This window comes from Entelurus aequoreus, linkage group LG16 (assembly GCF_033978785.1).
Source record: "Entelurus aequoreus isolate RoL-2023_Sb linkage group LG16, RoL_Eaeq_v1.1, whole genome shotgun sequence".
Lineage (NCBI taxonomy): Eukaryota > Metazoa > Chordata > Actinopteri > Syngnathiformes > Syngnathidae > Entelurus > Entelurus aequoreus.
This window is the reverse complement of record NC_084746.1, coordinates 48,549,223-48,574,245: the sequence shown is the minus strand read 5'-3', so window position 1 is coordinate 48,574,245 and position 25,023 is coordinate 48,549,223. Positions and strand designations below refer to the sequence as shown.

At 37.9% G+C, this 25,023-nt stretch overlaps 1 protein-coding gene across 3 annotated transcripts in view; it reads left to right on the top strand.

The window, feature by feature from the left end:
* Positions 1–622: 622 nt before the first annotated feature.
* The window catches only part of mpz (myelin protein zero), a 42,084-nt gene continuing 17,683 nt past the window's right edge, over positions 623–25,023 (top strand). For all 3 annotated transcript variants that reach the window (XM_062023167.1, XM_062023165.1, XM_062023166.1), the window contains exons 1-5: positions 623–780; positions 3,610–3,776; positions 7,547–7,760; positions 15,787–15,916; positions 16,332–16,374. In XM_062023167.1, coding sequence (XP_061879151.1) covers positions 735–780; positions 3,610–3,776; positions 7,547–7,760; positions 15,787–15,916; positions 16,332–16,374 — 600 coding nt within the window. In that variant the 5' untranslated portion in view covers positions 623–734. The remainder of the gene's footprint in view (positions 781–3,609; positions 3,777–7,546; positions 7,761–15,786; positions 15,917–16,331; positions 16,375–25,023) is intronic.

Below are 25,023 nucleotides of genomic sequence, written 5' to 3'. Positions count from 1 at the left end.
TTCCTTTGAGCAGATTGAGTTTCTGGAGCATCACATTTGTGGGGTCAATTAAACGCTCAAAATGGCCAGAAAAAGAGAACTTTCATCTGAAACTCGACAGTCTATTCTTGTTCTTAGAAATGAAGGCTATTCCACAAAGTTGTTTGGGTGACCCCAAACTTTTGAACGTTAGTGTATATTTGAACATATTTCACATTTAAGTGAGCACACTTTCACACTTAAATGTAGAATATATATATATTATTCATATATTATATTATTTATTATTATTATTGTCTATTGTGAGCGAACTGTGGTGCTGAATTTCCCCCAGGGATCAATAAAGTACTTTCTATTCTATCTATGCTATTCTATTCTATTCACAGTAATTAATTTCTCTCATTCATATTTTTTTTCTTCCCTTGCAGGCGCCCTTCAAAGTCACATCCAAGAAGACACCAAAAAAAATGCTGGTTTTCAAGTGACCTTTCACCTCAGGGGTTAACTTGTCCGTCCCTCCGGTCCACCAGGGTGAGGATGTGTGTGTTGTGGACTGCATGTCCTCCGTGTTGCCCCCGTGGAGGAGGGGTCCTGGCCTTCGCCAGCGAGGGGTGTGTCCGCCTATAAACACGCCGGCCGCTGGCAGGCCTCCTGTTGCTGTCCCCTGGTGTCCTGGCTCCCTGCACCCATCTCTGTCCACTCCTCGCCGAGTGGAACTCTTCCGCCGCGTGCGCCTTTTTCTTCCGCACACCATCATGCTGACCCTGGTGGCGCTGGCCTCGCTCGTCGTCCTGGGAATAGGTAAACCCGCACACTTTTGCCTTTATCGCCGTGACAACGTGCGTCCTCTCTTTGATAGACGCAAAGGGGATGAGAGGCTCAGTGAGGGATTAATTGATTGAACTTTAATTGCTCAATTAGCTCTCTGCACTCTGCTTTAATTGACATGTTGGCGTAAGACGGGCGCGCAAAAGTATTTGTACACGCTTGGAGACAAACAAAACTTAATGAAGATGTTGCAGCAGAGGTCTGACAGCTCCCTGCATCACGTTTATTTCTAGCGCTGTCAATTATTGATTTAGTGTGCAAGAGCAAATTAGCATCATTCATCAGTTCACACTCTCCCAGTGACGCGTTCAATATCTGCGAGGACAGTCGGTGTAGATGTATTGTGCCAATAATAATGTGCTGTATGCACTACCATAGTGCGGTGTGGTACATCGCTACACAGTCACGTTGTCCATTTCTGGATTTTCTTTTAATAAAAAGCTAAAAAAAAAAAGTCAAAACACATGTATACCAGGGGCCGTACTTATCAAGCTTCTTAGAATTACTCCTAAGAAGTCTGCTAAGAGTTGACTTAAGAGTAAATAAATTCTTGGCTGAAAGCTGCACTTAAAAGTTAGTTATCAAGCGTCTTACTCACACTTTCAGCGAAGTGTAGGACTGAATCTTAAGTGTCACACTCAGAGCTGAATTACGACATTACTATGTGCCGTAAACGGAATTTTAGGTGACGTCATTTCTGTGTCCATAGAAATGACCAATCACGGAAGGGAATCCGTTGTCTGAGAATAAAGAAATATCTTGGAAATATTTAAGTGGACAACGGGAGTGTATATTTTGACAATAAACTACAAAATAATACAAAACAAACTAGTCCCCGCCGGCACTCACGCTACCGCTCCCTCTCTTCTCTCGCCCACACACTCACTGACGTCACTCACCTCACGGCCACACACATACGCTACTGTCATAACATTTTCTTTCCAATTCATTAATTAGGCAACTAATTTGAAACTGGTGTGGGTGGCTCTATATATACTAGCCCACTGCAGACACATGCAGAAATCAACAAGGAATCGAAAAGTATTAAATCTGTGACAAAAATAATATCCGCTCTGTCTAAACGATACCGTTTGATCATCTGCTCGTCATAAAAAAAAACCCAACATTGTTCCGTTCCCTGAACGTTCGCGCACGTCTCTCTCGCCTCAGTGCCATCCCCTGCTGGCAACTCCTAACCACTTAAGACACCTCTGAAGGTCTCTTAAATATCGTGGAGAGTAGGAGTGATTCTTAGACTTAAGAACGTTGATAAAAAGCTTTTATTCCTAAGTTTGAGAGTAGGACTAAATTTCGCAAATTCTCAGGACTTAAGTGTAAAATGGCACTCTAAGAAGCTTGATAAGTACGGCCCCTGGGATGTCAAAAATAACGACTTGACTCGTGTGATTAATCACAAACAATTATCACATTAGTCATGCAGATTTGTGCCCCTTTACTTTAACTGCGCATAGTGGACTTATGTCCAAATATTGGGCTCTTTTTTTTAAGTTAATTTGAATTCTGCAAGCGGGTAAATAACGTGTGATTAAACATGATTAATCCAAATTCCAAGGTGTTATTGATCTGAATAAAAACCAATCATTTGACCACCTAGTATAGTGTACACCAGGCTTGGGCAATTATTTTGACTCGGGGGGGCCACATTTAGAGAAAAAAATGTGTCTGGGGGCCGGTGTATCTATTTTTAGGAACACTAATACAAAACCTCACAATAATGTCTGATTGAATGCTAAAAACGTTATGACAGACCGCCTTAAAAAACATAGTGGAATTTCAAATTTTTCTACGAACGATAAAACACTGAATATTGACAAAATATAAACGTCACACCCCTTTTCGATCGACATATCTTACAATCAAGTGAAACGCAACAAAAATGCAACAAAAACAGTGAAATATGAACGCGAAGGGTACACAATAAACCCACCTACAATCTGATACATCTGATATATCACTAAGCTTTAGAACTCTGTTGTGAAAATCTCCTTCCGCGTCCGTGGAAACGCTTCCCGCCCACACTGCTTGGTGCCTCGTCTGAGCTGCTGTGACGTAGATTACCATAGTAACTAATTAGATTACCATAGTAACTGGTATATCAGCCATACAAAACCTCATAATAATGTCTGATTGAATGCTAAAAACGTTATGACAGACCGCCTTAAAAAACATAGTGGAATTTCAATTTTTTTCTACGAACGATAAAACACTGAATATTGACAAAATATAAACGTCACACCCCTTTTTCGATCGACATATCTTACAATCAAGTGAAACGCAACAAAAATGCAACAAAAACAGTGAAATATGAACGCGAAGGGTAGAAAATAAACCCACCTACAATCTGATACATCTGATATATCATTAAGCTTTAGAACTTTGTTGTGAAAATCTCCTTCCGCGTCCGTGGAAACGCTTCCCGCCCACACTGCTTGGTGCCTCGTCTGAGCTGCTGTGACATAGATTACCATAGTAACTAATAAGATGACCATAGTAACTGGTATATCAGCCATAAGTGCAGATTCCAACCATTGAAATACTTTGTATAGTTGAAGACTTATAGGTCATTAGAAAACATCACTGCACATCATAATGGTAACTACACTTTCCATCTTAAAGTTCTAAAAAAAATTATTTGGGAATGTCCGGCGGGCCAGATTGAAAAGCTTAACGGGCCGCATGTGGCCCCCCCCCCCCTCCCCCGGGCCTTAATTTGCCCAGGTCTGGTGTACACACAAAGTGTGTGATCATGACCATCCTGTCCTCATCCTCCTCACCCTCTAGTGCCCGAAAAGTCTGAGGCCATCGTGATCTACACGGGCTGGGAGCGCCACGCCCTGGTGGGCTCGGACGTGCGGCTCTCCTGCTCCTTCTTTTCCTGGCGCTGGACCTCGGAGGACGTCACCTTCTCCTGGACGTACAGGCCTGACGGCTCGCGGGACAGCATCTCTGTAATGGACTCACACACACACACACACACACACACGTACACACACATTGGCCGGACACAACACTTGCTTTCATGACATCATCATCCTGCATTCTGATTGAAACCACATTTGCCCACTTGTGCTTGAATTTGACAAGTCAGTAGAGCATAGGATGTCTTCCAACCAATCAGCAAAGAGAGGCAACGGTCACAATGTAAGGGCTAATAATGATGGCCATGCAGGGGGAGCTCCACAAACCACGTTAAACCCAGATTATCCATCTAACAAAGGTCTTAACTCATTCTCCTTCTATGCCACATCAATATGGAATGCACTCCCAACAGGTGTAAAAGAAAGTGCATCTCTACCCTCCTTCAAAACCGCACTAAAAGAACACCTCCAGGCAACTACAACCCTAGACTAACACCCTCCCCGGATTGTAAATAATCAAATGTATATACTTGTTCTTATGCTTTCTGAGCTCACTATGTTCACCGCTCACTGTACATATCCTACCAAGTCAGACCTACACTGTTAAAATGTCCATTTCTCAGATGATATAATTGTTGATGACTGAAGTGCTGATATCAACCAAACCTAACCCCCTCCACATCCCATCCCTCGGATTGTAAATAATTCAATGTACCGTAATTTCCGGACTATAAGCCGCACCTGACTATAAGCCGCACCAGCTAAATTTAGGGGAAAATACAGATTGCTCCATGTATAAGCCGCACCCGACTATAAGCCGCAGGGTTTTGATGCGTAATTACCGTAGTATATAGGGGTTCCTGCTACCACGGAGGGGATTGTCGGGACAGAGATGACTGTTTGGGAACGCCAAGCGTCCCATTTATTAACTATAAATCTTTCAATCATTCAATCAAACTTTCACATCTTTGACATGGCGAACAGCATTCGTGCAGAGTACAAATAATACGACGGTGCAAAGTAATAGAAAGTGCTCGCCTGTACGTTATCAAAATAACCAGCCATATGAAAAGTCAGTCTTAAATCATTGTGTCATCGTCTTCCTCCTGTGTACTAAAACCACCGAAATCCTCTTCGTCGGTGTCGGAGAAGAACAGGCCGTAAATAAGCCGCACCCTTGTATAAGCCGCAGGGACCAGAACGAGGGGGAAAAGTAGCGGCTTATAGTACGGAAATTACGTACTTGTGTGATGACTGTATTATGCTGATAGTATATATTTGTACCATGAATTGATTAACGTGGACCACGACTTAAACAAGTTTGAAAAACTTATTCGGGTGTTACCATTTAGTGGTCAATTGTACGGAATATGTACTGTACCGTGCAATCTACTAATAAAAGTCTCAATCAATCAATCAACAAGTCTAAATAAAACATCTAAAATAAGTTTGAAAAAAAAAATGTGGTAAAGTCTAAACAAATCATTTTCTAAGATTAAAATCTTTAATTGTATTTCAATGTAGTGTTTGGATGAGTGGGTTTCAATGTCAACACGGGAGGACAACCTCACCATTGAGATAAAAGCATGTCAGAAAGCACAATGTACTTATTAATGAATAAACGCAACACACACACACATTACAAGTGTAATTTGCATGCATTAACTTCTAATCGCGCTCTCCTTCCCACACCTTTCATTTCGCCGCATCCGCCCTTATCGTCCTCTTCCGTCACTTTAATCTCGCCATCTCCTCCCGTCCTGACCGTCCCACTCCCTCCTCTGCCGTAATGTCGTTCCCCGGCTCCGCCCTCCTCACCCTCCTCTCCTGTTATCTCCCCCACCTCCATCCTTGTCCTAACGTGGCCTACTTGCTGCATGTGGAACTTCACTTTACTCCTTCTTGGCTGTTATTTTTTTGCAGATTTTTACCTGAACTATATATGGCCACCGTTCATAACATGTCAATTTATAACAGCCTGCCTCTGCTGCACTTATTAGCGTAACAAAATGAGACTTGTTCATCAGCATCAGTAATAATCATATATTACATTTATATGGAACTTTTCTAGACACCCATGCACTTTTACAGTGAGAACTGCAAACCCATCATTCCTTCACTACACATTCACTCCACCTTGGTGGTGGTAAGCTACATTTGTAGCCACAGCTGCCCTGGAGTAGACTGATAGACGTGGCTGCTAATTTGTGCCTCCCACCACCACCAAACAGTCATGCACCAGTGTGAGCGGCACTGGGAGCAGGGTGGGTGAAGTGGCAAGGGCACGACGGCAGTGATTAGGATGGCGAAGGTGGAATTCGTAGCAGGAACCCTCCAGTTGTTACCATCTGAGCCATGTTTTTATTTCAGTAAATTTGAAGAAATACACTTGTGCCGATCCCATGAGAATTATTATTATTATTGCTGTTTAGATTTTTCCGAGAACTGTGGTAAATATTTGACAATGTTTCTGAACATTTTTTTTTTTTACAATTTAGTCGAATTTTCCATGAAAACTAGCGTACTTTAATTCGTATAAAAATTATCAGCTGCTTTGAAATGCCAAAAGAGCGCATTATTTTTACAGTTATTTTTATTTTATTTTTCAATTTAAGGTGATTTTAATTGTACTATATTTTATAATTAAAAATACATTTTTATCTTGAATTTGAAAATCTTATTCAGATTTTTTTTTAGGTCTAAGAATTTTTAAAAAATGTTATTAGTCAAATTTAAACTACATTTTTTCTTAAATTTGAAGCTTATTTTAATCAGATTTTTTTTTTAATTACAAGATGTTTAAAAAAAAAAAAAGTTAAGTTTGAAATATATTTTAGCTTGAATTCGAAAATCTTATTCAGATTTTTTTTTAGGTCAAATAATTTTTTTTAAATTTCATTAGTCAAATTTAAACTACATTTCCATCTTAAATTTGAAGCTTATTTTAATCAGATGTTTTTTTAATTACAAGATGTTTTAAAAAAAAACGTTAAGTTTGAAATATGTTTTAGCTTGAATTTGAAAATCTTATTCAGATTTTTTTTTAGGTCTAAGAATTTTTTTTAAATTTCATTAGTCAAATTTAAACTACATTTCACCTTAAATTTGAATCTTATTTTAATCAGATTTTTTTAAACTACATGATGTTTTAAAAAAAAAAACGTTAAGTTTGAAATATGTTTTAGCTTAAATTTGAAAATCTTATTCAGATTTTCTTTTAGGTCTTAGAATGTTTTTTAAATTTCATTAGTCAAATTTAAACTACATTTCATCTTAAATTTGAATCTTATTTTAATCAGATTTTTTTAAACTACAAGAAGTTTAAAAAAAAAACGTTAAGTTTGAAATATGTTTTCGCTTAAATTTGAAAATAATCTTATTTAGATTTTTTTTATTAAGTGTCAGAATGTTTCTTTTAAATTGTATTAAATTTGAGAATAATATTAGTCAGATTCTTTGTGTAAGTGGAATAATCTTTTTTTAAATTTTTTATGACATTTTAAATAAAAAAAAGTTATATTAAGATTTTGAATTATGTCAATTATAATGTATGAATACAATTAATTATAAGCAAACAGTTTAATATTCTCTTTTTTTTTTTAAATTATTATTTTTACAAATATAGGCTGAGATTGGCAACACTAAATGGTCTCCGGTATTCCCAAAAAAACATGTTAATACAAAATATGTGTTTACTCAAAACATGTAATGTAAGTTGAACTGATGACCTTTATTGATGCACAACAATCCAAATAGAATCCAACAGAGAATAGATAAAGCTAATAGACGTTTCCCATGCCATAAAGACCAGAATGTTCCATGAAAGAAAGTACCCCACTTCTCAACATGTGTTCTTGCAGGTGTTCCACTACACTGGGGGTGTGGCCTACGTGGATAACAAAGGCCCCTTCAGGGACCGCCTGGAATTCGTGGGCGACCCCGGCCGCCGCGATGGCTCCATCCTGCTGAAGAACTTGGACTTCGCCGACAATGGAACCTTCACTTGTGACGCCAAGAACCCTCCTGACATCGTGGGCCGACCCTCAAGCGTGCGCCTGCTGGTGTTCGAAAAGGGTGAGCCTTGCTCCCCCGCCTTCCCTCCTCTCAGCTGCCAACTGTTCTCAATTGTTGTTACTTTGCTGGCTCCAAAAGTGTGAAATTAATCTCAATTTGCGTGTCAGACGACGGCGGGACTCGTCGTCACGCTGCCTGGTTAGCGTGGCTGCGCCGCCTGTTCAATGAAAGCAATTATCTACTTTTTTTTTACCGCCGCCAACGAGGTTATCAAAATTTCAAACCGGGATTACAGAAAAACGACTCAACCGAGTTCTGTGAAACTTTGTACAGGGATGACACACAGGCCAACATTTCTTTCATTGCTTAAAGGCCTACTGAAAGCCACTACTAGCGACCACGCAGTCTGATAGTTTATATATCAATGATGAAATCTTAACATTGCAACACATGCCAATACGGCCGGGTTAACTTATAAAGTGACATTTTAAATTTCCCGGGAAATATCCGGCTGAAACGTCGCGGTATGATGACGTATGCGCGTGACGAAGTCAGAGTAACGGAAGTTATGGTACCCCGTAGAATCCTATACAAAAAGCTCTGTTTTCATTTCATAATTCCACAGTATTCTGGACATCTTTTGCAATTTGTTTAATGAACAATGAAGGCTGCAAAGAAGACAGTTGTAGGTGGGATCGGTGTATTAGCAGCGGACTACAGCAACACAACCAGGAGGACTTTGTTGGAGAGCAGACGCGCTAGCCGCCGACCTCACCTTGACTTCCTACGTCTCCGGGCCGCCAAACGCATCGGGTGAAGTCCTTCGTCCTTCTGCCGATCGCTGGAACGCAGGTGAGCACGGGTGTTGATGAGCAGATGAGGGCTGGCTGGCGTAGGTGGAGAGCTAATGTTTTTAGCATAGCTCTGTGCGGTCCCTTTGCGAAGTTGCTAAGTTAGCTTCAATGGCGTCGTTAGCACAGCATTGTTAACCTTCGCCAGCCTGGAAAGCATTAACCGTGTATTTACATGTCCACGGTTTAATAGTATTGTTGATTTTCTATCTATCCTTCCAGTCAGGGGTTTATTTTTTTTGTTTCTATATGCAGTTAAAGCACGACGCTATCACGTTAGCTCGTAGCTAAAGCATTTCGCCGATGTATTGTCGTGGAGATAAAAGGCACTGAATGTCCATTTCGCGTTCTCGACTCTCATTTTCAAGAGGATATAGTATCCCAGGTGGTTTAAAATACAAATCCGTGATCCACAATAGAAAAAGGAGAGAGTGTGGAATCCAATGAGCCAGCTTGTACCTAAGTTACGGTCAGAACGAAAAAAGATACGTCCATCACTGCCTCTCAAGTCCTTCACTGTAACGTTCCTCATCTACGAATCTTTCATCCTCGCTCAAATTAATGGGGTAATCATCACTTTCTCGGTCCGAATCTCTCTCGCTCCATTGTAAACAACGGGGAATTGTGAGGAATACTAGCTCCTGTGACGTCACACACACACTAGGTGTGGCGAAATTATTCTCTGCATTTGACCCATCACCCTTGATCACCCCCTGTGAGGTGAGGGGAGCAGTGAGCAGCAGCAGTGGCCACGCCTGGGAATAATTTTTGGTGATTTAACCCCCAATTCCAACCCTTGATGCTGAGTGCCAAGCAGGGAGGTAATGGCTCCCATTTTTATAGTCTTTGGTATGACTCGGCCGGGGTTTGAACTCACAACCTACCGATCTCAGGGCGGACACTCTAACCACTAGGCCACTGAGTAGGTTGTAGCTGATTTTCCCGCCAGTTCCATTAAACCTTGATGAGAGGCCCCGCAGGACTGAAGTGCAAGAATATTTTTGGTTATAGTAGGATGTTTGTCGCTGTTGTTTTGCCAATTTACATATCGACCCCAAAAAAAACAACTGTAGGCACCCCCTCACTTTTTTTAAAGGCCTACTGAAATGCATTTTTTTAATTTAAACGGGTATAGCAGATCCATTCTATGTGTCATACTTGATCATTTCGCGATATTGCCATATTTTTGCTGAAAGGATTTAGTAGAGAACATTGACGATAAAGTTCACAACTTTTGGTCGCTGATAAAAAAAAGCCTTGCCTGTACCGGAAGTAGCGTGACGTCACAGGCTGGAGTGCTGCTCACATTTCCCTATTGTTTACACCAGCAGCGAGAGAGATTCGGACCGAGAAAGCGACGATTACCCCATTAATTTGAGCGAGGATGAAAGATTCGTGGATGAGGAACGTGAGAGTGAAGGACTACGAGTGCAGTGCAGGACGTATCTTTTTTCGCTCTGACCGTAACTTAGGTACAAGCTGGCTCATTGGATTCCACACTTTCTCCTTTTTCTATCGTGGATCACGGATTTGTATTTTAAACCACCTCGGATACTATATCCTCTTGAAAATGAGAGTCGAGAACGCGAAATGGACATTTACAGTGCCTTTTATCTCCATGACAATACATCGGTGAAGCTCTTTAGCTACTGAGCTAACGTGATAGCATCGGGCTCAAATGCAGATAGAAACAAAATAAATAAACCACTGACTGGAAGGATAGACAGAAGATCAACAATACTATTAAACCGTGGACCTGTAACTACACGGTTAATAATTTCCAGCCTGGCGAAGCTTAAAAATGCTGTTGCTAACGACGCCATTGAAGCTAACTTAGCAACGGAACCTCACAGAGCTATGATAAAAACATTAGCGCTCCACCTACGCCAGCCAGCCCTCATCTGCTCATCAACACCCGTGCTCACCTGCGTTTCAGCGATCGACGGAAGGACGAAGGACTTCACCCGATCATCCGTGCGGTCGGTGGTTAGCGTCGGCTAGCGCGTCTGCTATCCAAGTCAAATTCCTCCTGGTTGTGTTGCTGCAGCCAGCCGCTAATACACCGATCCCACCTACAACTTTCTTCTTTGCAGTCTCCATTGTTCATTAAACAAATTGCAAAAGATTCACCAACACAGATGTCCAGAATACTGTGGAATTTTGAGATGAAAACAGAGCTTTTTTGTATTGGATTCAATGGTGTACCAACACTTCCGTTTAATTAGTGACGTCACGCGCATACGTCATCATACTTAGGCGTTTTTTAACCGGAAGTTTAAAATTGCACTTTATAAGTTAACCCGGCCGTATTGGCATGTGTTGCAATGTTAAGATTTCATCATTGATATATAAACTATCAGACTGCGTGGTCGGTAGTAGCGGGTTTCAGTAGGCCTTTAAGGGAGCGTTTACACGTTTTTAAAACAAGAACTATTAAATGTGTATTTTTTGACAAGTCGTTAACATAAAAAGAGCGAAAACGTGCATCGCAGTGGCAATTTTTGAGTGTTTTTTAATTTTAAACTCACATATTTGAACAAAAAAAGAGTGTGTGGAAGACTTGCGCTTTCCGGGTTCTTTGGACCACCAATCACCGACATGCCAGGCGCTTCCAGGGTTACAACAATGTTTTATTTTGCAATAAATTGTCTTCCTGTGTCAGACTAGCTCTCGCTCTCGCTCTCGCTCGTGCTCCACCACCAACTCCTCTCTCCTTCCCGGCTGCCGCCTTTAACAGAGCGACAGGTGATTAGATAAGCACGCCCGGGTGGGCCATCTACGCACCTGTCGCTGATCTCGAAGCCGGTCCTGGCACACCCCGCTTCGCTGCAGGTCCGCAGGCCACGCCCCCCCTCCACAGAGTGATTCATTAATTATCTGTAATTAATTCATCCAATTTTAATCTTTTAATCTCCACCAAAAATTGTGGAGAAAAGCCCCCGATTTGATGTATTTTCAAATGAATTACATTATTCTAAAGGTAGATATATAAACAAAAAAAAGGAATGTATTGTTTTTAACAGAATTTAACAGATGCGATCTGTTTTATTTACTAAAATACAACATCAGCTCCATATAAAGTGCTGAAGTTTATACATTAAAAAAACAAACACTTTATTTAGCAATAAGTATTGATTTTTAATTTAATTAACTTTACCTTAACTATTAAGCATGAAAAAAAGAGTAATTAAGGAATTATGATCTTAAAATACGTTTTTTTAACTTGTGATTAATTTAATCTGCTTTGACACGCATGCGCAAATGAGTGTGCTCCGATTATGAGTATAATGTACACATATTGCACTTGTATAATATATATATATATGTATATAAATATAATGTACACATATTGTACATGTAATATATCACTTTTGTGATTTTATATACAATATACACATCATTGAACAGGTAATATAGTGATGCACAAATGTGTTACATTAGTATAAAGTCAGTTTATTGTTGGTCAAAACACACCCGAAAGTGACGCCTTTTTTGGTACATGCGAGTAACGCAAAAACAAAAGCATCGTCGACTCTCTGCTAAAAACGAGACAATCAAAAACACTCAAATACCTCTGATATACGTTCAAGTTCATTATGAATATTTTACACTATTTGTTAGATATAATTCATCCTGTCCCTGCTATTTAAAGTCACCAGTCTTGTGACATAGTGAGACCTCCTTTTCGCCGACACAACGTACTATCTTTTGTGCCGCATGTCGCTGCTGTTACATTCATACAGAGACAGTAATATTACAAATGTGATTCACGTGATTAAAAAAACACAACGCGCCGAATATGACTGTAATCAATGCGGTGGTGACTTGTCCAGGGTGTTCCCTGTCTTCCGTCCGAGGGCAGCTGGCGTAGCCCCTCCCACCCGCGACCGTGAAACAAACAAGCGGTAGAAAATAGAAAGATGGTTAATTAGTCACAATTGAAGACAGTTTTACGGAAGATCGCTGGAGGGCATCGCCACCTACTGGCCTGGCATGCACATTACATCTTAGCTCATAAGTTGTAGGCCAGAGGGCCATTTTCAGCCCCTCTGCACATTTTCTCTTTTATTAATTGATTATTACATACTCAGTGGCCTAGTGGTTAGATCAGGGGTCACCAACCTTTTTGAAACCAAGAGCTACTTCTTGGGTACTGATTCATGCGAAGGGCTACCAGTTTGATACACACTTAAATAAATTGCCAGAAATAGCCAATTTGCTCAATTTACCTTTAACTCTGTTATTATTAATAATTAATGATATTTACACTTAATTGAACGGTTTAAAAGAGGAGAAAACACGAAAAAAATGACAATTCAATTTTGAAGCATAGTTTATCTTCAATTTCGACTCTTTAAAATTCAAAATTCAACCGAAAAAAAGAAGAGAAAAACTAGCTAATTCGAATCTTTTTGAAAAAATTAAAAAAATAATTTATGGAACATCATTAGCAATTTTTCCTGATTAAGATTAATTTTAGAATTTTGATGACATGTTTTAAATAGGTTAAAATCCAATCTACACTTTGTTAGAATATATATCAAATTGGACCAAGCTATATTTCTAACAAAGACAAATCATTATTTCTTCTAGATTTTCCAGAACAAAAATTTTAAAAGAAATTCAAAAGACTTTGAAATAAGATTTAAATTTGATTCTACAGATTTTCTAGATTTGCCAGAATAATTTTTTTAAATTTTAATCATAATAAGTTTGAAGAAATATTTCACAAATATTCTTCGTCGAAAAAACAGAAGCTAAAATGAAGAATTAAATTAAAATGTATTTATTATTCTTTACAATAAAAAAAATACATTTACTTGAACATTGATTTAAATTGTCAGGAAAGAAGAGGAAGGAATTTAAAAGGTAAAAAGGTATATGTGTTTAAAAATCCTAAAATCATTTTTAAGGTTGTATTTTTTCTCTAAAATTGTCTTTCTGAAAGTTATAAGAAGCAAAGTAAAAAAATTTATGAATTTATTTAAACAAGTGAAGACCAAGTCTTTAAAATATTTTCTTGGATTTTCAAATTCTATTTGAGTTTTGTCTCTCTTAGAATTAAAAATGTCGGGCAAAGCGAGACCAGCTTGCTAGTAAATAAATAAAATTTAAAAAATAGAGGCAGCTCACTGGTAAGTGCTGCTATTTGAGCTATTTTTAGAACAGGCCGGTGGGCTACTCATCTGGTCCTTACGGGCTACCTGGTGCCCGCGGGCACCGCGTTGGTGACCCCTGGGTTAGAATGTCCGCCCTGAGATCGGTAGGTTGTGAGTTCAAACCCCGGCCGAGTCATACCAAAGACTATAAAAATGTGACCCATTACCTCCCTGCTTGGCACTCAGCATCAAGGGTTGGAAATGGTGGTTGAATCACCAAAAATGATTCCTGGGCGCGGCCACCGCTGCTGCCCACTGCTCCCCTCACCTCCCTGGGGGTGATCAAGGGTGATGGGTCAAATGCAGAGGACAAATTTCACCACACCTAGTGTGTGTGTGACAATCATTGGTGCTTTAACTTTAACTTTATTAATGAGTTACATTATTAGATATTAATTTGATTTGTCAACAAAAAGAACTAGGATGTCTTGTTCAGTTTTGCATTTTTAATGGGTATTAAATAGGGATGGCCGATAATGGCTTTTTGCCGATATCCGATATGCCGATATTGTCCAACTCTTTAATTACCGATACCGATATCAACCGATACCGATATCAACCGATATATACAGTCGTGGAATTAACACATTATTATGCCTAATTTGGACAACCAGGTATGGTGAAGATAAGGTACTTTTTAAAAAAATGAATCAAATACAATAAGATAAATAAATTAAAAACATTTTGTTGAATAAAAAAGAAAGTAAAACAATATAAAAACAGTTACATAGAAACTAGTAATTAATGAAAATGTGTAAAATTAACTGTTAAAGGTTAGTACTATTAGTGGACCAGCAGCACGCACAATCATGTGTGCTTACGGACTGTATCCCTTGCAGACTGTATTGATATATATTGATATATAATGTAGGAAGCAGAATATTAATAACAGAAAGAAACAACCCTTTTGTGTGAATGAGTGTAAATGGGGGAGGGAGGTTTTTTGGGTTGGTGCACTAATTGTAAGTGTATCTTGTGTTTTTTATGTGGATTTAATAAAAATAAAAAAAACCAAAAAAAAAAAACCCGATACTGATAATAAAAAAACCGATGCCGATCATTTCCGATATTACATTTTAACGCATTTATCGGCCGATATCGGCAGACCGATATTATCGGACATCTCTAGTATTAAATAGAGATGTCCGATAATATCGGCCTGCGGATATTATCGGCCGATAAATGCTTTAAAATGTAATATCGGAAATTATCGGTATCGTTTTTATTATTTTTATTTTTTATTTTTTTATTAAATCAACATAAGATACACTTACAATTAGTGCACCAACCCAACAAACCTCCCTCCCCCATTTACACTCATTCACACAAAAGGGTTGTTTCTTTCTGTTATTAATATTTTGCTTCCTACATTAGACTTAGACTTAGACAAACTTTAATGATCCACAAGGGAAATTGTTATATATTATATTATTATATGATTATGATATTATATATCAATATATATCAATACAGTCTGCAAGGGATACAGTCCGTAAGCACACATGATTGTGCGTGCTGCTGGTCCACTAATAATACTAACCTTTAACAGTTAATTTTACTAATTTTCATTAATTACTAGTTTCTATGTAACTGTTTTCATATTGTTTTACTTTCTTTTTTATTCAAGAAAATGTTTTTAATTAATTTATCTTATTTTATTTTATAATTAAAAAAAAAAAAGTACCTTATCTCCACCATACCTGGTTGTCCAAATTAGGCATAATAATGTGTTAATTCCACGACTGTATACATCTGTATCGGTAATTAAGAGTTGGACAATATCGGATATCGGCAAAAAAGCCATTATCGGACATCCCTAGTATTAAATATGCTCTCAGTGGAAAATGTTGGACACCTTTTTTTGTAGGTGATGAATTGTCTGTAGGGGGCGCCACCAATGTCGTGAATAATGCATGTTTCTCCTCACTGGAAGACTTTGGCGTTATCGCTCAGATTGTTATCGCCATCTTTAGCTCCGCCCATTCCACCTTCACTCCCCTCTCCGCCTTCATTCATTCGCTCGTCTCCTTCAGTGCGACCTTCAACTTTTTTTTTATCTCTCCTCCCTCACTGCAGTGCCCATCCAGGCGGGCGTGATCACGGGCTCCATCATCGGGGCGGTGCTGGGCCTGCTGGTGCTCATCGTGGTCATCTACTACCTGATGCGCTTCCTGGTGGCGCGCCGCGTCTTCAGCCTCAACGTCAGGTCAGTGCCCGGCCCCCGACTGGCGGCGGCGCTGTCCCGGGCCGGCCTGTGTTGCCAGGGTCTGGAGCTGAAACCGGAGCCCCTCCCTGGCACGGACACCTGCGTGGCCAAGATGGCGTAGCAAATTCCCTTTACGGGTCTGCTGAGAGAAGGGGAAGTTATTTAGCAGTCTGATAGCCATCTTTATCTTGATGTAATCCAAATGCACTGGGGGGGATGTCATGGTGATAATCCACTGGATCATGAAAATGATGCATCCATCATCTTGCCCGTATCTTTCCCATCTTAAGAGATCTTAACACATTTCCGCCACAGGGCTGTTGCTGGTAGATAACATGCAGGGACACCATGTGACCACTAGGGGGAGAGGAAGACATCCTGACATTGTCTCTTCTTTTTTTTTTGTCCCCTCCAGCAAACATGGCAAGAAAAAGAAGGAGGGATCACAGCAGAGACAGGCAAGTTCCTTCCGCTTCTTCCTCTTTTTTTTCCACCCCAGTCTCTCTTGCTTCTCGCCACCGCCGCCGCCCCCTTTTCCAAATCGCACGCCGTCGTCTGAATCAACAGCTGGCTGTCAGCAAGTATTTGGCCCGCGCAGGAAAAATGTGGTGTCGGAATATTTGTCGTGACGTGACTTGTGCAGTAACGGTCGACGACAAGCCGCAGCCGTGCGGCGTGCCAGCAGGGGGCGTAATTGGATGGTAGCGATGGAGGTTTGCTGTTGCCGGCTCACGCATGGAAAATAACAGACTATCATGGCCTGTCCTGCGATGACGGCAGGGGGGGGGGGTGCATGTCGGTGGTGCAAACAAACACGCCAGCGCGCTTGATTGTGAGAGTTTATAGGCCCGTTTCCCATAATGCAACACTCCAGATGAAATGTCGCACTCATCCTGCCGGTTAATTGCTCACCATCAGTCCTTTTAAAAGCGTCTTTACGTCTGCGAGCATCTCTGGGAGTGGCTGTGGTGACGTCACGGCGGGATCCCTATTGGTTTTGAGTAGGGATGTCCGATAATGGCTTTTTGCCGACATCCGATATTCCGATATTGTCCAACTCTTTAATTACCGATACCGATATCAACCGATATATGCAGTCGTGGAATTAACACATTATTATGCCTAATTTGGACAACCAGGTATGGTGAAGATAAGGTACTTTTTAAAAAAATTAGTAAAATAGGATAAATAAATTAAAAACATTTTCTTGAATAAAAAAGTAAGTACAACAATATAAAAACAGTTACATAGAAACTAGTAATGAATGAAAATGAGTAAAATTAACTGTTAAAGGTTAGTACTATTAGTGGAGCAGCAGCACGCACAATCATGTGTGCTTACGGACTGTATCCCTTGCAGACTGTATTGATATATATTGATATATAATGTAGGAAGCAGAATATTAATAACAGAAAGAAACAACCCTTTTGTGTGAATGAGTGTAAATGGGGGAGGGACGGTTTTTTGGGTTGGTGCACTAATTGTAAGTGTATCTTGTGTTTTTTATGTTGATTTAATAAAAAAAACTAAAAAAAAAAAACGATACCGATAATAAAAAAAACGATACCGATAATTTCCGATATTACATTTTAACGCATATATCGGCCGATAATATCGGCAGGCCGATATTATCGGGCATCTCTAGTTTTGAGTGACACACTGAATATAGGACAAGGTAGCAGAGTGAGGGTAACTGAGGTCAAAGGTCAAATCAGTGCAGCGAAGGAGCTTTTCTGGTTTGCAACACATGAAGGTTAATTACCGCAGTTTTTTTCATAGTTTGGCCGGGGGTACCGTAAAATATCAAATAATATTATTTAGCTCATTCACGTAAGAGACTAGACCAGGGATGTCCAAAGTGCGGCCCGGGGGGCATTTGCGTCCCGCAGGTCATTTTTTTAATGGCCCCACGGCCCATTTTAAAATACGATTAAAAACATAAAAAGTGGTATGAAAGAGCAAACAGGTGAAATGTAACAAGAAAATGTTGCAATGTTGACTCTAATAACACAAAGCTGCCATTTCTTTCTTTAAAAAATATTAATAAATCAAAATCAATGTTATTATGAATTATTGACCTATCCCAGGCTCCAATTACGTCACATTAAATATTGCACTTTGAGATATTTTTTTGGTAAAATGTTGCATATTTTGTGTTTGCCATATAAAAAATGTAGCTTTTTTTTTTTTTTTAAAGAAGGGCCTAAAACGAACAAAAAACATAAACAACAATACAACGTATAATTGACGGATAGATCTGAAGTAGGGCTGCAACAACTAATCGATTAAAATCGATTATTAAAATAGTTGCCGATTAATTTAGTCATCGATTCGTTGGATCTATGCTATGCGCATGCGCAGAGGTTTTTATTTTATTTTATTTATTTATTTTTATTTTTATTTTATTTATTTATTTTTTTTAATTATTTTTTTAAAAATTAAATAAACCTTTATTTATAAACTGCAACATTTACAAACAGCTGAGAAACAATAATCAAAATAAGTATGGTGCCAGTATGCTGTTTTCAATAAAATACTGGATAGGATAGAAATGTAGTTTGTCTCTTTTATCCGATTATTAATCGATTAATCAAAGTAATAATCGACAGATTAATCGATTATCAAATTAATCGTTAGTTGCAGCCCTAATCTGAAGTTGATCTCGAGATTATTGTGTTAAAAGTAAACAGTAAAAAAAATGTATCATTTATTTTTTAACACTTTAATGAGTAGGACCCTGTTGGTTCCCCAATAATTTTTGTGTGATTTGTTTTTAAGTGTCATTGCTCAAAAAATAATAATGAATTAAAATCAATGGTGTTATGAGTTATTGACCTTTTTAAGACTCCAATTATTATATAATCGGAAATATTCCTCTTAAAAATTTTATTGGATGAAAATATTGCATATTTTGTGTTTTTTTCCATAAAAAAAACAGGGTTTTCTTTGACAAAAAGAGCATACAACTTAAATCTTTAAAAACGTTATATTGACAGATAGACCTAATGTTGATCTAGAGATAATAATACTGAATAATGACACATTTGAAACGTTTTTTGGACCAAAACCCTTTGGGGTCCCCGGGATCAAGCCTGAGTGGAGGCCTTAATGTATATTTTTTTATACATACAGTATATTGTATTGGTTTTTAAAATAAAAAAATATCAAAATGGCCCCCGATTGCTTTGATTTTTCAGTGTGCGGCCCTCAGTGGAAAAAGTTTGGACACCCCTGGACTAGACGTATATCAGCAATCGTCTTTCAAATGTCTATTCTTGGTGTTGGATTATATCAAATACATTTCCCCCAAAAATGCGACTTATACTCCAGTGCGACTTATATATGTTTTTTTCCTTCTTTATTATGCATTTTCGGCCGGTGCGACTTATACTCCGGAGTGACTTACAATACGAAAAATACGGTACTGCATGAATCCTATTGATTTTATTAGTGTCTTATTTAGGGCTGCAACAACTAATCGATTAAATCGATTAAAATCGATTATAAAAATAGTTGCCGATTAATTTAGTCATCGATTCGTTGGATCTATGCTAAGGCTTTTTTTTTATTTTTATTTTTTATTTTTTAAATAAACCTTTATTTATAAACTGCAACATGTACAAACAGCTGAGAAACAATTATCAAAATAAGTATGGTGCCAGTATGCTGGGTTTTTTCAATAAAATACTGGAAAGGACAGAAATGTAGTTTGTCTCTTTTATCCGATTATTAATCGAAGTAATAATCGACAGATTAATCGATTATCAAATGAATCGTTAGTTGCAGCCCTAGTCTTATTAGGGTTGGGCGATATGGCCTAAAATCTATATAATATATAATGCAGCCAAAACTATTATTAACCTACTTGATAATTTACTTTTAATGTCCCGTTACTTTCTATTGTAACACTTCTGTTAAAATGTAAAAAGCACTTATTCTTTCGTTGTTTGGATACTTGACATTAGTTTTGGGCTATAATACAAAGTATCGTATTTTTCGGAGTATAAGTCGCTCCGGAGTATAAGTCGCACCGGCCGAAAATGCATAATAGAGAAGGAAAAAACCATATATAAGTCGCACTGGAGTATAAGTTGCATTTTTGGGGGAAATGTATTTGATAAAACCCAACACCAAGAATAGACATTTGAAAGGCAATTTAAAATAAATAAAGAATAGTGAACAACAGGCTGAATAAGTGTACGTTATATGAGGCATAAATAACCAACTGAGAACGTGCCTGGTATGTTAACGTAACATATTATGGTAAGAGTCATTCAAATAACTATAACATATAGAACATGCTATACGTTTACCAAACAATCTGTCACTCCTAATCGCTAAATCCCATGAAATCTTATACGTCTAGTCTCTTACGTGAATGAGCTATATAATATTATTTGATATTTTACGCTAATGTGTTAATAATTTCACACGTAAGTCGCTCCTGAGTATAAGTCGCACCCCCGGCCAAACTATGAAAAAAACTGCGACTTATAGTCCGAAAAATACGGTAGTTACAGTGACACTATTGGTCACACCAATGCTGACACTTACACTACCGTTCAAAAGTTTGGGGTCACATGTAAATGTCCTTATTTTTGAAGGAAAAGCACTGTACTTTTCAATGAAGATAACTTTAAACTAGTCTTAACTTTAAAGAAATACACTCTATACATTGCTAATGTGGTAAATGACTATTCTAGCTGCAAATGTCTGGTTTTTGGTGCCATATCTACATAGGTGTATAGAGGCCCATTTCCAGCAACTATCACTCCAGTGTTCTAATGGTACAATGTGTTTGCTCATTTGCTCAGAAGGCTAATTGATGATTAGAAAACCCTTGTGCAATCATGTTCACACATCTGAAAACAGTTTAGCTCGTTACAGAAGCTACAAAACTGACCTTCCTTTGAGCAGATTGAGTTTCTGGAGCATCACATTTGTGGGGTCAATTAAACGCTCCAAATGGCCAGAAAAAGAGAACTTTCATCTGAAACTCGACAGTCTATTCTTGTTCTTAGAAATGAAGGCTATTCCACAAAATTGTTTGGGTGACCCCAAACTTTTGAACGGTAGTGTACATTATTTTAATATTACTGAATAATTTCATTTTTATGACAGTCATAACCAGACAAAAGGATGGCGGCGTAACAATATCAATTACATATTTATTTCATTATTCTCGTTTATTACATACTATTTTGAGCAAAATAAAGTCAATAATGCAAATCCACCCATCCATTTTCAACCGCTTGTCCCTTTTGGGGTCGCGGGGGAAGCTGGAGCCTATCTCAGCTGCATTCGGGCGGAAGGCGCGGTACACCCTGGACAAGTCGCCACCTTATCGCAGGGCCAACACAGATAGACAACATTCACACTCACATTCATACACCTGATGGCTTCTCGTTAAGGAGGCCGCCGTCTCTGCTTTTGGCTTGTCGTTGAACTGGCAGGTGCGACAAGTGTCCTATTGGTTTTGAGCGACAACAGGAGAGTCAAAGCGGTTTGCGGTTTTCTCTCCAGCTCTCAAAGTAACTTTTAAACTGATGATCTTTGGGAGTACCGTTGGAATGTCACTGCAAGAACCCTGTTGGTTTTGAGCAGGGGTCACCAACGCGGTGCCCGCGGGCACCAGGTAGCCCGTAAGGACCAGATGAGTAGCCCGCTGGCCTGTTCTAAAAATAGCTCAAATAGCAGCACTTACCAGTGAGCTGCATCTATTTTTTAAATTGTATTTATTTACTAGCAAGCTGGTCTCGCTTTGCCCGACATTTTTAATTCTAAGAGAGACAAAACTCAAATAGAATTTGAAAATCCAAGAAAATATTTGAAAGACTTGGTCTTCACTTGTTTAAATAAATTCATTTATTTTTTTACTTTGCTTCTTATAACTTTCAGAAAAACAATTTTAGAGAAAAAAATACAACCTTAAAAATGATTTTAGGATTTTTAAACACATATACCTTTTTACCTTTTAAATTCCTTCCTCTTCTTTCCTGACAATTTAAATCAATGTTCAAGTAAATTTATTTTTTTTATTGTAAAGAATAATAAATACATTTTAATTTAATTCTTCATTTTAGCTTGTTTTTTCGACGAAGAATATTTGTGAAATATTTCTTCAAATTTATTATGATTAAAATTCAAAAAAATTATTCTGGAAAATCTAGAAAATCTGGAGAATCAAATTTAAATCTTATTTCAAAGTCTTTTGAATTTCTTTTAAAATTTTTGTTCTGGAAAATCTAGAAGAAATAATGATTTGTCTTTGTTAGAAATACAGCTTGGTCCAATTTGTTATATATTCTAACAAAGTGTAGATTGGATTTTAACCTATTTAAAACATGTCATCAAAATTCTAAAATTAATCTTAATCAGGAAAAATTACTAATGATGTTCCATAAATAATTTTTTTAATTTTTTCAAAAAGATTCGAATTTGCTAGTTTTTCTCTTCTTTTTTTCGGTTGAATTTTGAATTTTAAAGAGTCGAAATTGAAGATAAACTATGTTTCAAAATGTAATTGTCATTTTTTCCCCGTGTTTTCTCCTTTTTTAAACCGTTCAATTAAGTGTAAATATCATTAATTATTAATAATAACAGAGTTAAAGGTAAATTGAGCAAATTGGCTATTTCTGGCAATTTATTTAAGTGTGTATCAAACTGGTAGCCCTTCGCATTAATCAGTACCCAAGAAGTAGCTCTTGCTTTCAAAAAGGTTGGTGACCCCTGGTTTTGAGTAACATATAACGTAAGAGTCAGCCCAAGTCAAAGGTCATTACGGCGCACTGGTGGAGCAAGAACCCTGTTGGTTTTGAAGGATAGGTGATATCAAAAGTAAGTTTCCTTTGACGATGGGGAGATTGTTGTTGCTTGACTTGTTCGCGACAAGATCCCTGTTGGTTTTGGTAGCTCCGATTGAGGTGAAAGGTCGTGTTAGCACTCAGCATTTTAACACATTGCTAATCAGTGAAAGCCCCAACATGGCCACCGCTCTTGTACTGTATTATGATCATGGTGAATACTACTTGTATTTTGAGGTATGGGGGCACACTGAGGGGTCCCCACCCGCCCATTGCACCATCACATCCCTCCCACTTTCTTTTCTTCTTTTAACTGTCAGCTCGCCACTGCCTACATAGTGTGTGTGTGTGTGTGTGTGTGTGTGTGTGTGTGTGTGTGTGTGTGTGTGTGTGTGTGTGTGTGTGTGTGTGTGTGTGTGTGTGTGTGTGTGTGTGTGTGTGTGTGTGTGTGTGTGTGTGTGTGTGTGTGTGTGTGTGTGTGTTCTGGCAATGCTTACTTAATGGGGACCTCGCTCTGTTTACACAGTCACCTTTAGGGGACCTCTGAGTAGGGATGATGTTTGATAAGAAATGATCGAGTTCGAGCCGATTATCAAATCCTCTTATCGAACCGATTCCTTATCGATTCCCTTATCGAGTCCAGATAGGTTGTTGCATATGGAAAAAAACACAATATTCGGTTTAACGAATCACTTCACATTCTCTACTGCTCGCTGCTATAGTGTTGCCATATCTGAGTTATTGTGCAGAAATGTGGGGAAATAACTACAAATGTGCGCGACATTCGTTAACCGTGTTTCAAAAAAAGATCAATTAGACTGATACATAATGTTGGATATAAAGAACATATAAACACTTTACTTATTGAGTCAAAAATATTGAAGTTTGATGATTTGGTAAAATTGCAAACAGCTAAAATGATGTGGAATTAAATGATGGAATGGATTAAGTAAAGAAGTAGGGATGTCCGATAATGGCTTTTTGCCAATATCCGATATTCCGATATTGTCCAACTCTTTAATTACGGTATCAACCGATACCGATATCAACCGATATATGCAGTCGTGGAATTAACACATTATTATGCCTAATTTGGACAACCAGGTATGGTGAAGATAAGGTACTTTTTTAAAAAAAATAAATAAAATAAGATAACTAAATTAAAAACATTTTCTTGGATAAAAAAGAAAGTAAAACAATATAAAAAACAGTTACATAGAAACTAGTAATTAATGAAAAATATTGTTTTACTTTCTTTTTTATTCAAGAAAATGTTTTTAATGTAGTTATCTTATTTTATTATTTTTTTAATATTTTTAAAAAAATAAAATAAAATAAGATAACTAAATTAAAAACATTTTCTTGAATAAAAAAGAAAGTAAAACAATATAAAAACAGTTACATAGAAACTAGTAATTAATGAAAAATATTGTTTTACTTTCTTTTTTATTCGGGGCGGTATAGCTCGGTTGGTAGAGCGGCCGTGCCAGCAACTTGAGGGTTGCAGGTTCGATCCCCGCTTCCGCCATCCTAGTCACTGCCGTTGTGTCCTTGGGCAAGACACTTTACCCACCTGCTCCCAGTGCCACCCACACTGGTTTGAATGTAACTTAGATATTGGGTTTCACTATGTAAAGCGCTTTGAGTCACTTGAGAAAAAGCGCTATATAAATGTAATTCACTAATTCACTTCACTTCAAGAAAATGTTTTTAATTTAGCTTTCTTATTTTATTATTTTTTGAAATATTTAAAAATAATAATAAAATAAGATAACTAAATTAAAAACATTTTCTTGAATAAAAAAGAAAGTACGACAATATAAAAACAGTTACATAGAAACTAGTAATTAATGAAAATGAGTAAAATTAACTGTTAAAGGTTAGTACTATTAGTGGAGCAGCAGCACGCACAATCATGTGTGCTTACGGACTGTATCCCTTGCAGACTGTATTGATATATATTGATATATAATGTAGGAACCAGAATATTGATAACAGAAAGAAATGGGGGGAGGGAGGTTTTTTGGGTTGGTGCACTAATTGTAACTGTATCTTGTGTTTTTTATGTTGATTTAATAAAAAAAAACAAAAAAAAAAAACGATACAGATAATAAAAAAAAAACGATACCGATAATTTCCGATATTACATTTTAACGCATTTATCGGCCGATAATATCGGACATCCCTATAAAGAAGTTAAACATTGTACTGATATGATCCACTTCAAGAGGTTGTTCAAATGAATAGTGCTTACAAAGTACAAAGAAGAAGAATTATGAGAAATACTTTCAACCTTATTGAAAA